Below are 16,478 nucleotides of genomic sequence, written 5' to 3'. Positions count from 1 at the left end.
GGAACTATTTACGGGCTTGTTTGTTTTGTTTGGCTTCTTTTTTTCCCTCCTTTCCCTCTATGTCTGGCTATATAATATAAGCAGGATAAACAATCTGGAGGAGAAAACAACAACGGGATGAGCCATTCCAGGGGGGAGGCATGGGAGAGGATGGGGTGGGGAGGGGGAGCCAACACACTCAGGGCCAATGGAACAAGAGATCTAAAATTGATGGCGAGGAGGGTGTAGAATGCCGGTTTGATAAAGTGCAATGTATACTGAGAGCTGAATGGAGGGCGAGAATGATAGTGGGACAGGAGGAAGGTGAAAAGTAGAGGAAAGGGGGAGGAAAATCTATTTATAGAGGTATAGGTGTAGGAATGTATATATATAAATATATTAATTTATAATGACGGATAGAGGTCAATGTACATATATTTATATGTTAAGTATTCAGATAGCAGATGGACTATGGGCTTCTATTCAAGTACTCCCTAAACACAGAACACTTTGTTCTAATAACCTGGCACTCTGTGAAGCTCACCTCCCTGAGAGGATCGCTGAAGACAAAATGGGTGCATAAGCAAATGTGGTGAAGAAAGCAGATGGTGCCCTGCTATTAAAAGATCCAGTGTCTGGGATCTTAAAGGCTTGAAGTTAAACAAGCAGCCATCTAGCAGGAAAGCAACAAAGCTCACATGGAAGAAGTACACCAGCCTGTGTGATCATGAGGTGTCAACAGGATCAGGTGTCAGGCATCAAAAGATTCAAAACAAACAATTTTATTGACATGGTGGGGGTGGCATGGAGTGGAGACCCAAAGCCCATCTGTAGACAATTGAACATCCCTCACAGAAGGGTCACAAGGAAGGGACGATTCAACCAGGGTGCAGGATAGCATTGATGAAACACACAGCATTCCTCTGGTTCCTGAATGCTTCCTCCCCATCACTATCATGACCCAGTTCTACCTTACAAATCCGGCTGGACCAGCGTATGTACATGATGCAGATAAGAGCTCTCAACACATGGAATCCAGGACAGATAGATCACTCAGGAACAGTAGGAGTAGCCGTACCATGAGAGTAAGGGGGAGTTGGGGGAGGGGAAAGAGGACTAAAAGGGAAACTGATCACAAGGTTGGATATATAACACGTACCCCCCACCAGGGGAATGACTAATAGAAATGTGGGTGAAGGGAGACGATGGACAGTGTAAGATATGAAATAACAGCAATAATATATAATTGATTAGGGATTCATGAAGGTGAGAGGATTGGGGAGGGAGGGGGAAAAAGATGAGCTGATACCAAGGGCTCAAGTAGAAAGAAAATGTTTTGGAAATGATGGCAACATATGTACAAGTGTACCTAATACAATTGAATGATGACTTGTTTTAAGATCTGTAAGAGTCCCTCAATAAAATGATTAATAACAAAAAAACAAACAAACAAACTCACTGGTATAAAGTTGATGCCAAATCATTATGACTCTATGGGCCAGAGTAGAACTGCCTTGTGAGTTCTCAAGACTGTAATTGTTTACAAGAATAGAAAGCCCTGTCTTTTTTGTAAATCATTTTATTGGGGCTCAAACAACTCTTATCACAATCCATGCATACATCAATTGAGTAAAGCACCCTTATACATTGGTTGCCCTCCTCATTCTCAAAATTTGATTTGTTTCTTAAGTTTCTCTTTCATCTAAAACATATAGAAGGTTGCATCTCTTTTGGGCCTTCCCTTTCAGCTCAGTTAAGGAGCCCTGGTAGCATGTAAAGGGAGCCACTGTACCCAAACCAATTGATTGACATTCAGGCATTGCAGGGCGTAGCATGTGGTACTGAAAAAAGAAGTCCAAGCTTCCCTGAAGGCATTGGTGAAAAGCAAGGCTCAAAGCATTGATGGAATACTAATTGAGATGTCTCCACCAACAAATGAAATACTGGAAGTGCTCACTGGTCTATACCAAGAAATTTGGCCAATGGACTGAAAAGATCTAGATTTGTTTCCATTCCTAAGAAAGGTGATCCAACAGAATACAGAAATTGCCAGACAATATAATTAATATTGCACACAAGTAGAGTTTGCAGAAAATTAACACATGGTTTCAGCAGTACATGGACAGGAAACTGCCAATATTCAAGATTCAAAAGGAGATTCAGAAAGATGAATATCATTGCTGGTGTCAGATGGATCTTGGCTAAAAGCAATGAATTCTAGACAAATGTTTGTGTTATTGATTATGCAAAGGCATTAAACTATGTGACAACATCATGAAGAATTGGAATTCCAGAACATTTCATTGTGCTCATATGGAACTGATCATAGAACAAATCAGTTATTCAAATAGAACAAGGGAACTCCATATGGCTTAAAATTAGGAGAAGTGTGTATCCTCTCCCTATAGTTATTCAGTCTGTGTGCTGAGCAAATCATGAGTGTTTGGGCCGGGTCTGGACCAAGGCAGCCCCTTGTACCAGCTTCTCAAGAAGACAAATGGCCTGGCTGAACGTCAGAGCACCTGCCTCCAGCATTTCACAAAGTTTACCTCCCGGGCAGGACACAGCCCCCTCTCGCTGGCGTTCCAGGAAGCAAGTTAGCTGAGAACAAACTGATTTACTGACAGGTCATCCTACACCCTTCTTGCCATTGATTTTAGATCACTTGTTGTTCCCCTCTCCATGGTATTGTTGACACCGCACTTCCTTTCCCCTGCCTCCCCCTCGCATGTCCCCCGGAACTGTCGGTCCTGTTGTTTTCTGCTCCAGATTGTTTATCCTGCCTATCTTATCTAGATAGACCACCAGAGACAATAGTAAGCACAAAAACAAGACAAAGCAAAACAAAACCACAAAAGAAAACAAATGAACCAAAACAACAATAACAAAAAAACTAACGACCAAAAAAGAAAAGCCCATAAATAGTTCCAGGTCAGTTTAGGAGTGTTTTCCAGAGGAGTCCGATGGGCTGCCATGCCCTGCCCCTGCAGTCTATTTTTGGTATTCCCCGAGGGCTTCACTGCTTGCTCCCCTGGCCCTCTGTTACACGCACGCCCTTAGTGCTTCACCCCTTGTGATGGGGTCAAATCAGGCACAATTCTCGCAAAGTGTCTCCAGTGTTATGGGTCAGTGAGGAAGGTCATGTTTGTGTCTCATGGTGAAGCTGGCCCTGTGGTTCTTCTGTGCATTGACTGCTCTGAGCAGGAATATCATCCTTGAGGCTTGGTAATAGTCTGTGTTCTTATAAAATACATTTAATCTGTTTATTTTATTTCTTCCCAAGCGATTTTATTAGGAGCTAACCCAGATTTCATACTACTCCACAGTTCAATCGCATCAAGTCGTATTGTACAGTGGCTACCACAATCAGTTTTCCTTCATCCTTTCTCTCACTGGATCTCAGTCATTTGAAGGGTAAAGAGGTGCTTAGCAAGTCAAGTCAGCTTCTGCCTTCCTGTGGCGAATGAATTTCTGTATGTGGCTTTTTGTCCTGGTTCTTTGGAAAAACAACATGAGTAATTTCCCCTTAGAGGAGTTAATTTTGATCTCACATTCTGTCCCGGAGGTTGCTTTTGACCACATTGACATTTCCTGATTCAACTGTAAGCAAATTGGTGGTTTGATGCTGTTTGTCTAGAGCCCAGGACTGTCGCTTGCCCTGGGACTGGTGAATATACTTCAGTCTATGCAAATGAGGTGACTACAAACGACATGAGGAAATTGGTCAGTGTACGGCCTTGCTGTGAAGTCCATGCCTTGAAACTCATGAGAAGCTTGCCTGTAAATGCAGTCAGCTCTACAGAGGTCACAGAAAAGTGGGGTGGGGGGAGGGAAGCAGAAAAGGCAAGAGAACAAGAGAGAAAAAGCAGAGAGAGAGGACACGGGGAAATCCTTAGAGTTGGAACATGAGTCAAGGGTTACAGCTGCAGACAGCAACCGACCATGAAGGGGTCCGGTGGCAGAACCCGTGATGACAGCAGAAGCCTGTTGCTAGGAACGGAGCTGAGGAGGCTGAATGAAGTTACACTAGCTGTGAGCTGGGTCAGTTCGCAGTGGCGAGTTCAAGGCTGATGGCAGAGAGACCTCCATGGCCGAGACGCATTCTCTGTGGCACAGAGTGGGTCTGACGGGTCTGCTTACTTGCAAGGCCAAGAGGCATCCAGAACGCTGTTGTGCACGGACATAGGGAGGAATGTGCTCTGTACTTCTGAGTTTCTTTCCAAACGTTGCCTGCATACTTCCTGATCGTGATCCCTCCTGTCGCAGTCGATTGATCCAGATCCCAAGTTGTACCTTGTTATTTCCCTACCAACCGACTTAACTTTAAGCAGTGTGTGAGTTGTGAGAGATGTTGCAATGGATTGTTTAGCCCAGCAGAGAACCAGAGAGTGCTGGGGGGCGGTGGGGGGGAGGATGGCTGCTGTCAAAATTGGTAGGAAGTTGGGAACGCGGAGGTGTGTCTGACTGCCACCTCTTGTGAAATCAACTTTGTGCTGATTTCAATTCTTGCTCTTCTTCTCGAAGCTGGAAGACTTCGGGTCACACTAGAACTTTACACCTCTCCACCCCATTCTGCACACTGGCCGGAGACTCTATCCAGACAAGATAATGCGAGGGCACCTTGTCCTAGCAGCTCAGCTCAGTTCATATGTTTGTTGTTAAGGATTGCGTGTACATCTAAGCCCTGCCCTACTGGAATACAGTTTCTTGGGGAGCTAGCTATAGAATGAGGATAAGAACACAGAACCCCACGTCCCTGTTCTTTTGACAGGGCCTGGCACTCAGTCCAGCAGGAGTCTGACCACTAGAAGTATTATCTACTGGCTTATTGCCCTAGAAACCTTATCCATCAAATTCCAGTGCCAGGATTGAAGTCCCCTTTCCTTTCTTTACATAACTTTTACATTTATGGTTCCTGTTAATTTTTTTATTCCACACTGACTAATGATCATTTAGAACACTGGTTCTCAACCTGTGGGTCGTGACTTCTTTGGGGGTCGAATGACCCTTTCACAGGGGTCACCCTATTCATAACAGTAGCAAATGACAGTTATGAAGTAGCAACAAAAATAATTTTATGATTGGGGGTCACCACCCATGAGGAACTGTATTAAAGGATCACGGCCTCAGGAAGGTCGAGAACCGCTGATTTAGAAGAACCTGTGGCATCCCCTAAAACCTTAATGGAAACATTTCCATTGGTAATCTTGTGAACTTTTCTCTGGGAAAATATTCCGTGCTATCATTAGGCTGTTAAAAGGGTCACTGCCTACAAAGTTAAGAGTCATTGGTTTAGATCATGCTGTCCAATAGTACTTCCCAACATAATAAAAAGGTTCTATGTCTGTATTGTCCAATATAGCCACCACAAGCTACACATGCCAATGAAGCACTTAAAGAGATTCACGAACTGAATTTTTATTTCATCTAATTTTAATTCAATTGAATTTCAATTTAAATAGTCATATGTAAATAGTGACTACCACATAAGACAGTACAGGCCCCAATAAATATACCTTAGATAAAAAGACTAACATAAAGTAAAATTCGAAAGATAGAAAAAAATGTATCATGTTAATGGTAGTAAAAAGAAAGCAGGAGTAACAATATTAATTTATAAGAAAATATACATCAAAGTAAAAAACTTAAGGAGAGACAATAAAGTTATTGTAGAATCATGAAAATTTCAATTGAACAACAAATCATAACTGTAATTAGTGTATATGTACCAAATGAAAGATGTTCAAAACACATTAGTCAAAGTCTTATAAACAATGAAGGGACAAATAGGCCATAATAGAGCAACACCAGGAGAATTCAACACTTCCCTTTGGGGCAAAGATTGATCAACTAGAAAGTAAATCAACAGAGATATGGAGGAACTACACAAGCACTCAACTTGATCTCTTAGACATATGCAGGACACTGCACTCAGCAAAAGCACATTTTACATTCTTTTCTAGTGCGCTTAGCACCTACTCCAGACAGATCACATCTTAGGCCATAAAGCAAGTATCAATAAATTCAAAACCACTGAGATACTACGAACCATTTTTTCAGATCACAATGCTCTAAAATTATAAATCAACCATAGGACGGTCAACCCCCAAAGTCAAATAAATGGAAATTAAGCAACAATATACTTTAAAACCACAAGGTAACTTAAGAAAAAAAAATAACACAATTTTAAAATTCCTTGAAAAAATAACAAAAATATATCAAAATCTCTGGGACCTGGCCAAAGCAATATTCAGAGGACAGTTTATAGCAGTAACTGCACACATCAAACAGGAAGCAATAAAATAGACACCTGTGATAGGTTTATTGGCCAATAGGAACATGTAGGCGGATTTAATCAGGTTGCAGCTTGATTGGAGGACAAGCGAAATAAATAAAGACAGCGGCATTCCATCCCCCTCTTGCTCTCTGGTGATCTGACTGGTGTGCCCCTGTTTAAGCTAGTCCTCTGCCTCAAGTTGTGTGCTACACTACTGTGGGCCAAGCCAACCAGTGGTTCCTGTTGCTAGAGCTTGAGGCTCCTTGGAGACCTGCTTCACCAACCTGGTTTCTACTTGAAATGGGTGCCGTAACAGCAGACCCAGTTCAGCCAAAAACATAATTGTGTTTCAACAAATTTGAAAATCTAGAAGAAATGGATAAATTTCTAGAAATGAATCATCTAACTACATTACCATGGACTGATGTAGAAAATCTCAACAAGCCTATAACATGAGAAGAGATGGATCTAGTAAAAACAAACAAGCTCCCAACATCAAGAAGTCTGTGACTAGATGGTTTTACTGGGGAATTCTCCCAAGCATGTAGAGAAGAGTTAGTACCAATCCTACAAGAACTATTTCACAATATATAAATGGACAACATACTACTAAACTCATCTTACGGAGCAACTCTAACCCTGATACCTAAGCCAGGTAAAAACATCACCAGAAAGAATTGAAAACGATAGACCAATATCTCTGATTAATATAGATGCTCAAATTGCCAACAAAATCTAGCTAACAGGATTCAACAAAGCATTAAAAACAATACATTATTAGGGGGAGGGAAAAAAGGAAAATGAGCTGATTCCAGGAACCCAAGTGGAAAGCAAATTTTGAGAATGATGAGGGCAACGAATGTATAAGGGTGCTTTACTCAATTGATGTATGTATGGATTGTGATAAGAGTTGTATGAGCCCTAATAAAATGATTTATTTAAAAAAATACCTCATGACCATGTGGGATTCAAACCAGATATACAAAGATTGATTTAAGATTAGAAAAACAACCAATGCAACCCACCACTTAAAATAAAGGAGAACAATATGATTATATCAATCAGTGTAGAAAAGGCTTTTGATAAAATTCAATATCCATTCTTGAGAAGAGCACTTAATAAAAAGGAATAGAAAGGAAATTCCTCAATATGATAAAAGCTATATATGTGAAACCAATGGCTAGTTTCTTATTTAATAGAGAGAAGTTGAAAACATTCCCCCTTTCAATGGGAACCAGACAGCGTTACCCTTTATCACGACTTTTATTTAATATAGTCCTGGAAGACTTAACTAGAGATATTAGACATCAAAGACTATTAAAAGCATCCACATTGGCATAGAAGAAACAAAACTCTTTTTATTTGCAGATGATATAATTATATATATATATATGACCTCAAAGATTAAATTAAAAATCGCTGTAACTAATTGAACATTTTGCAGTGTGGCAGGCTATAAGATGAACACGCAGGACGCAAGTGGATTCTTGTATATTAAAGAAGATGATACTTAAGGAAATAATAAGAACAATACCATTTATACTAACTACCTAAAATATAAAATAGCTAGGAATACGTACTGCCAGAGAAACAAAAAACTTATACAAAGAAAGCTATAAAACACTTCTATAAGAAACCAAAAGAGGAACAATGTCCCATGCTCTTGTATAAGAAAGCTCAATGTAGTGAAAATATCAATAGGACCAAAACTATAAATTCAGTGCAATTCAATCCAAATCCCAGCATAATTCTTAAAAAAACAAAAACCTAGCTATCAACCTTACGTGGAAAGGAAAGAAACCCAGGATAAACAAAATCTTAAAAAACAAAATAGACCTTTCTCTCCCGACTTTAAAACCTATTATCTAGTCCCAGTAATTAAAACAGCTTGGTACCGGTACACGACAGACGTGAAGACCAATGGATTAGAAATGTCTACAGACACCTGGTCTTGGATAAAAGACTAAAATACATTAAATGGGGAAAAGAGCTTTTTCTTGCTGGAAAAATCGGGTCTCCACCTCCAAAGAATTGAAACGACTCATATTTCACACCATGTACAAAAATGAATCCAAGATGGATTAAATACCTAAGTATACACCATAAAACGATAAAGACCATCAATGAAAAAAATAGAGACAAACTTAAAGGCCCTAATACAAGGCATAAACAAATGACTGAACATAATGAAAAATAGTCCTAGAGGAAAAATAAAGGACTGGAGCCTTCTAATATGTGATATTTGTGCACATCAAAAGACTTCCTCACAAAAATAAAAGACTTCATCAAAAAAGTTAAAAGAGAACTCATAAATTGGGAAAAAATATTTACCAATGATATATCAGAGCTAATTTTAAAAAATCTATAGAAAACGACAACACTTTAATAATAAAAATAAAAACAACCCAATTTTAAAAGTGGGCACACGACATGAGTAGACAATTTTCTAAAGATGACATCTAGGCGACCAACAAGCATATGAAGAAATGAGAATTCATTAGCAATATGAAAAATACAAATTAAAACAACAATGAGATGCCACCTCACACTGATGCTCTTAGCAAAACCTAAAAAAAAAATGGAAACGAATAAATGCTGGAGAAGCTGTGGAGAGATTAGAACATTGATACATTGCTGGTGAGATTGTTGATTGTACAACCACTGTGGTAATCAGTATGGCCCTTCCTTAAAAAAATGGAAATACAAATATATTATGATCATGCGATCTCTCTACTTTGTATATATCCTAAAGAAAAAAAGACCAAAATAGGAACAGACATGTGCTCACCTATGTTTATTGCAGGAATGTCTATAGTGCCAAAAAGATGGAGACAATAAAAAATTTAGACTATCGAGGAATGGGTAAACAAATGCTAGTACATTCATATACGGGAATATGATGCAATATTATGTCCATTCTAAAGAAAGGCAAACAATGAGGATTTGGAAATTGTCAAACAACGTGATAACCATAGGAAATATTTTAAAATTTACCTCTCATAATTAATCTGGTTGTCAGTTTACTAAATAACTGATTCTGGTCAGCTTGAGATACTGGCGGCGTTAGGGCTGCCAACTAGCTTACATAGCACTGTTTAAAGACGATTGATGATGCAACATAGCTACAAACATGCAATTGATGTATGGGTTGTTACAAGAGCTGTAAGAGCCCCCAATAAAATGATCTTAAAAATAAATAAAAACAATTTTAAAAAACCAAAAACGAGTGTGTTAAACATTTTACTATATGGACAAAATAGGAGAACATTATGCTTAGCAAAGTTAGTCAATCTCATAAATATAAAGATTTTATGACACCATTACTATAAAGGAAAATAAAGCAAAGGAAAGGGTAAAACTTTAAAGGGACCGGGTGGGGGTAGGGAGAGGAACAAGGCAGGAAACTGGAAGGAAGAAGGGGTGGGGGGGACAACGAATAACCACACCTATCGGGGTTTTGTGGGATTCTGTTTCTGATTTGATGAACTAGACTGTGTAGCTACAGAGAATGTTTTCCTTTGAAATTATTATATTCCACAAACAAAAGGGAAAATATTTAAGATAAAAACAATAAATAACAGTTGGGTCACAGCCTTAAAAAAGCTCCTGAGATGTCGGTCAGTGTAAGACATGACAAAATAATGATAACTTATAAATTATCAAGGGTTCATGAGGTGGGGAGGGAGGGTAAATGGGGAGCTGATACCAAGGGCTCAAGTAGAAAGCAAATGTTTTGAGAATGATGAGGGAAACAAATGTACAAATGTGCTTGACACAGTGGATGGATTGTGATAAGAGTTGTACAAGCCCCCAGTAAGATGATTTTAAAAAGAAAAAAAAAAGCGCTCCCCATTCCTTCTCTATCAGATCTAAACAGTGGTCTGAGCGGCTGTAAAAGGAGGACAGAGTGGGTGAAGGGAGATGTCGGACAGGGAAAGATGTGACAAAATAATAATTTATAAATTATCAAGGGTTCATGAGGGAGGGGGAGCGGGGAAGGAGGGGATAAAATGAGGAGCTGATGCCAGGGGCTTAAGTGGAGAGCAAATGTTTTGAGAATGATGAGGGCAATGAATGTACAAATGTGCTTTATATAATTGATGTATGTATGGATTGTGATAAGAGTTGTATGAGCCCCTAATAAAATGATTTAAAAAAAAGGAGGACCGGTAAAACTGAAGTGGACTTGGATCCTTTAGCGAGCTTATTTTAAAATAAATAAATAAATAAAATGACAAGACCTACAGAATCACTGAAATAGGTAATCAGAAAGTCAGGACACTGATGTTTGAAGGCTCAGCTGAGATGTCCCATGTTGCCTGAAATCTTCACATATTCCTCCTCCTCTCCCAGGAGTTCATTATCAAGGTCACGTTCACCAATGCATCCATGCATGCGCTGAGAAACTTGGAGTGGGGCAATGAGAGAGAAAAAATAGAAGTCCGACGTTGTGGCTGGGTAGGAGGAACACTGGCTGATGGAGACCCTGGTTCCTGGGCATTACAAGAAGATGGGAGGGAAGTTCTGCGGCTTTAGAGACCTCATTGGGTCCCACATGGATTCCAGAGAGTCTCCGTCTTCAGAGGAAAAGTAATTTCTGTGTACATGATGGGACGTGCAGAGTAAAGTATCTGGACAAGATCTCGATAATCCATTAAATTGTTGACATAAAATGTTTTATTTAAGGGCACCAGACAATCATTATGTGAAACAAACAAACAAACAAAAAGAAACCTGGAAAGTGAAATGAAAGATTGCATTTCTAAGAATAATTATTTTGGTGTCATGCTACCTGGCCTCTTGAGTCAGTGCTGGAAAGGGGAACAGACATCTTAATGGAACAGAAAAAATCCCACAAACCTCAGGGGCTTGAGCTAACAAGGGCTTTTACGTACCTGTGAATATGAAGCTGAACTCAGCACTGTATTTGACTGTTGAACATTTGCTAACCTGGACGTTGCATTTGTAAGGACCCAAATCGCGGGCTTCAGAGATGTTGAGGTTAAAAGTCTTGGATTTACCTCGTGCAATTTCAGATTTCAGGTGACGCTCACCCAGATACAAAGAGTAGTTTTGGGGTGTCTCAGACTTTCCCATGATGGAGCAATTCAGAGACACCTGTTGACCCTTTTTCACCATGCATGGTTTCCCAACCAATTTGAGTAGCGGACATTCTGGAAAACAGACAGCAAAGCATAAAGTCCTTGTTAAGACCCTGATAATAACGCAGTGGTCTTCCAGCCACCTTAATGCGTGTTGAGGCGGAAGGGCCACCCCATTCTTGGAGCCCTTCCCTATTTGAAGCTCTGATCAGTATGTGAGTCAGGCTCAGGCGCCTTAAGTGGGTGACGAGTGGGCGGAGAAGCAACTTCCTTTGAGTTTCTCTGTCTTGCCCCCGAGAGCCTGCGTCAAGTGGGTACTCTTTCTCGAGGAGATGGACTGACCCGTGCTGCAACAACAGGCTCTGGCCTAGGAACAGTTGTGAGGACGGCACCGGACTGGGCAGTGGTTCCTTCTGTTCCGCAGAGGGTTCCCTCTGAGTCAGAACCAACTGGGTGGAACCTAACGAGAACATCATTCTGTCTCAGAAATATTAAAGCTCTTCCAGACTGACCAAATATCTCTCTGATGGCTTGTTTTGCCCATTATCTTACAATGTTCACTTTGGGTCATTTCAAACGTCACAGTCAAGAGGAGAGCGTATGAGATAGCATGAAACGATCACCAGTTTCATCATGATCAGCTCGCACTCAATCCTATCTTGTCTGCCTGCTTTTCCAACATTTGAAGAGAATCGCAGATTGCATTTATTTTCATCCGCACATTTCAGCACCACGCAGGAGAAAAGCGGCTCCTGCAGGCGAGAAGGGGCCCGGCTATAAACTGATGTGTGGTTCACAACTAGGCTTGACCATGGACGAATGCATCGGTCAACAACCAGACGAGGCCAGTTTATGGCCTTGACACAGCACGACCAGAACGAGAGTGCCTACCTTCTTTACACACAGATAAAAACACGCATATTGTCCAAATCACAAAAAGAGTCAAGCACACCCACAGACTTGCTATTAGGAGGGACTGCTTTTATTAAAAAAAATTTTTTTAATTGTAGCTTTAGCTATGTACAAAGACCTAGAATTAAAAAACTAAAAAGGAAAAACATGCTTAGCATCTCTTTAACTGAAAGAACTCAAGAAAAAATTCGAACTTTGAGCTGCGATATTGAGCGATTCTATGGGCAAGATTGACTGATGCAGGCAGCATCACAAGACAATGGAAAGAATGCAGAGTCCCGTGCCAAGAAGCACTAGGACATCCCGCCATTGCAGGAGGCAGCACATGATGAAGAGCCACTGGTGCTGATGGAAGAAGTTCACGCTGTACTGAACCAAAATCAAAGTCACTGCCATCAAGTCCATTCTGACTCACGGTGACTGCCGGACAGAGCAGATCTGCCCCTGTAGCTTTCTGAGATGGCAACTCTGAACGGGAGTATAAAGCATTAGCTGTACTGGAAACATTAGTCAAAAATAAGGCTCCAGGAATTGGACTACCAATTGAAATGTTTCAACAAGCTCATGAAGACCGGGAAGTGCCAAGAAATTTGAAAGACGGCTACATGGCCAACTGCCTGAGAGCGTTCTGTATTTGTAGCCGTTCCAAAGAAACGTGACCCAACAGAACGCTCAGATGATGGAACAATACCCCTGATAGCACAGGCAAGTAAAATATTCCTGAAGATCATCCAACAAAGGTTGCAGCAGTACATTGACCGGGAGCTGCCAGAGATTCAGGCCAGATTCAGAAGAGGCTTTGGGACAAGAGTTATCATTGCTGATGCCAGAAAGATATTCAGTAAGGAAACCAAAGAAGAATAGATGAATTTGAATTGTGGTGCTGGGGAAGAATATCGAAAGTACCCAAACTACTGAAAGGACAGACCTATCTGCTTGGGAGACGTATGGCCAGAGTGCTCCTTAGAGGCAAGAATGTCAAGACTTAGTCTTATATGTTTTGGATGTGTTTTCAGGAGAGAGCAGTCTCTGGAGAGGGGCATCCTGTTGGTCAAGTAGCATGGCAGCGAGACAGAGGAAGTTCCTTGAGGAGATGGAGTGACACAGTGGCTGCGACCATGGGCTTGGGCACAGGGACCATTGTGAGGGCAGCGCAGGACCGGGCAGTGTTTCCTTCTGTTGTGCGTAAGGTCGCTGTGGGTCAGAACCGACTTGATGACACCTTCCAACAACCACATGGAAGGTCAGTTAACAACTATTACTTAAATGGATGCACCAATCACTAATGCCAAAGTTGAAGAAATGGAATATTTTTACCAAGTTCTGCCATCTGAAATTGATCCACCCTGTAATCAAGAAGCATTGGTAATTACTGGTGAGTGGAATGCAAAAGTTTTGAACAAAGATAAAGCAGTAATTGGGAAATATGATGGAAAAGACACCTGATATTACATAATAGGCTTTTTCACCAACAACAATCTGTGAATTAGGTATACTTTTTCACAACAGAAGATGACTCTACACGTGGCCCTCCCCAGATGAACTACACAGGAATCGGGTAGACTATCTTGTGGGAGACGATGTTGAAGAAGCTCAGTATCATTTGCATCACAGGCCCAGGTGCCAGTTGTGGAGCAGATGATTCATTGCTCATATCCAACTTTACGTTAAAATTGAAGATCATGAAAACAGTCCATGAGAGCCAAAGCGCACCCTTGAGTATATTCCGCCTAAATCTAGAGACCATCTACGAGCACATTTGACACACACTGCATGCTAATGAGTGAAGACCGGAGGGGTTGTGGAATGACGTGGACTCCACACACGAAGAAAGCAAAGCCAAGCAACAAACTCAGTGTTACACGCGTCCATCCCGACTCCCAGCGGCCCCATACGAAAGGGTAACATTGCCCTCGGAGCGTTCCGAGAATATGACATTTTCCAAGAGGGAGTAGCTTCCTCTTTGTCCCAAAGAAAGCCAGAGGTTACTAAAATGCCAGGAAAGAAAGACAAGACCCAATTGGATCTATGAAGAAACTCTGGCGATTACTCTTGCATGCAAATGGGAGAAATGTTGGAGCAAATTATAGTGAAATATGCAAAGACGCGAGGCTAGAAAGCCCAAAGGAAGAACACGCTGGACACCTCACAAGCTGAAGGAACGCAAGAAAAAAAATCAAGTTTCAAGTGACAATATTGAAGGATTCCATTGGGAAAATAGTGCGCAAGTAACAAAGAATCCAAAGAAATGGAAGGAATATGCAGTCGGCATACCAAAAAGAATTGTGTGATGTTCGACCATGGCAGGAGATAGCATAAAATCCAAGACCAATTGTGTTGGTGGATGAAACCCCAGCTTACACTACAGGCACTGGTAAAACAAGATTCCCCAAAATGACAGAATACCAGCTGAAGTGTTTCAACAAACGAAACACTGGACGCATTCACTCACCTGTGCCAAAAAATCAGTCAGGCCTGGCCAGCTGGCTGGGAGAGAGCCTTGTTCATGCTCATATCAAAGAAGGTGATCCAACACCGTGCAGACATTATCAAATGGCATCGTTTACCCCATGCAACTGAATGTTAGCTTCCACAATGAACTCCTACTGGCAACCAAACAGTGGGCAGTGTTTGGCTCTCTGGCTCATGGGAGTCAGCTCGATGGCACCCAACAATGACACACCTACTACTCTTATGCTAGCCCAACTTCAAGACAAGACCTAGCTTTCTCCTTCTAACCAAATAGCCGCCCCCAAATTCCCTCCGCGTGGAAATGCTAGTTGAAAAGATACGCCAATAATAAACCACGAGGCAAATGTGAATTAAAGCAACATTGGAAAGTCACTTCCATTCACCAGATTGGCACAAATCTACAAGATGATTGGCCACAGGTAGCCATGTCTACAAGGCAATTTTACTTCTAGGATTTTATGACCGACATGAGGTTATATGTGCATAATGACATATAACATATGACCAAAATGCCTGTTTTTAAGAGTAGTTAATGCATGTTCCTTTAAAAGGGGATGGTTAAATGAATTAATGAAATAAAATGTAGTTGTTGAAAGAATAAGCTAAATCTACACGTCCTAACAAAACAAAAAGTCACACGAGAGAGTGTGTTCTAGGACATTGCATGACTGACTGTTCATAGCAGTTGCCTCTGGAAGTGGGAGAGGAGAGAGGTGGTGGGGGCAGGGTAACAGGTCTTCCACATTTTTCCAGGGTAGCAACGTCAAACTTGGGTAACACTGAAAGAAGGCTCACCACCCCCTAGCCATCGTGCTGAGGAGCATTTGGGCCTTCTCACTAACGACTCATACGCGCACTCCCAGATAGGTGCTTGAATGGTGCCCACTTCACAGATGAAACTACATAAGCTTAAAGTGGTCGCACCTGGTACCTCCAGTGACATAGCATAAATGTAGAACCAGGTTGAGGACCAGGGCAGTCTAGCTCTGTGATGAAAAACTACCTCCCAATATGCATTTTTAATGTCGCTTGGGTTATTTCACATTGATTGTGTGTTGGTGTTCTGATTTAAAAAATAGAGAAGGAGACATTTCATTGTAAAAACACTATCAATCTTTTGACTCTGAATCCTGGGGGAAATGCTCCTCCTCTGCTCCCTGAGAGAATTCCATTTTAAACTGTAGGTGACTGAAACAGACAAACAAACAAACATACCCCGCTGGCTGTTTATCTAAAATCAGAGACATATTCATGAAAGGTCATGTTTAAAGTTGACACTGTCACCATTTCGATGAAAACGTTTCTAGTAGGAAGAAGGTAGCTGAAACTTACCATTTGTCTTCCTCTTTGACTCCTTCGGCTTGTCCAGCACAGTGTTTGCAACGGAAAGAGAGACAAGGAACACAAGCAAAGTCCTCTTCCACATGGTGCGTTGGTTTGGAGATTCACGCTGCAAAATGATAGCTGGTTCTTCTCTGTCACCATGGAAGAAGTACCTCCGATCAAGTGACACCACGTTCTCCTCAGTGAATCACTGAAGACGTCAAAGGAGACTGAGCTGCTAGGCAGCGGCGAACCACTAAGAGAACTTCCTTCTTTGAGTGAGCTAAGGAAATTGAGGGGCCTGTGTATGCTTTGCACAATATCGCTGGTTGTTTCCTTTAAGAGTTCTAGAAGAGAGAGAGATGCACTAGATTGTGCTTTCTTTCTTTTTCTTCTTTCAAATTGTACAAAGG

General features: G+C 41.2%; 1 protein-coding gene across 1 annotated transcript in view; it reads right to left on the bottom strand.

Annotated features, from left to right (window-relative positions):
• MILR1 (mast cell immunoglobulin like receptor 1) overlaps window positions 1–16,233 on the bottom strand; it is a 37,832-nt gene extending 21,599 nt beyond the window's left edge. Inside the window, exons 1-2 of the mRNA XM_075559682.1 lie at window positions 16,075–16,233; window positions 11,152–11,430 (exon numbers count right to left, since the gene is read on the bottom strand). Of these exons, the coding sequence (XP_075415797.1) occupies window positions 11,152–11,430; window positions 16,075–16,168 (373 nt within the window). The 5' untranslated portion in view covers window positions 16,169–16,233. The remainder of the gene's footprint in view (window positions 1–11,151; window positions 11,431–16,074) is intronic.
• Window positions 16,234–16,478: the final 245 nt, after the last annotated feature.

Source organism: Tenrec ecaudatus, chromosome 10 (genome assembly GCF_050624435.1).
Source record: "Tenrec ecaudatus isolate mTenEca1 chromosome 10, mTenEca1.hap1, whole genome shotgun sequence".
Classification (NCBI taxonomy): Eukaryota; Metazoa; Chordata; class Mammalia; order Afrosoricida; family Tenrecidae; genus Tenrec; species Tenrec ecaudatus.
Note: the sequence above shows the minus strand (reverse complement) of the source record. Positions and strands in the feature narration are given on the sequence as shown.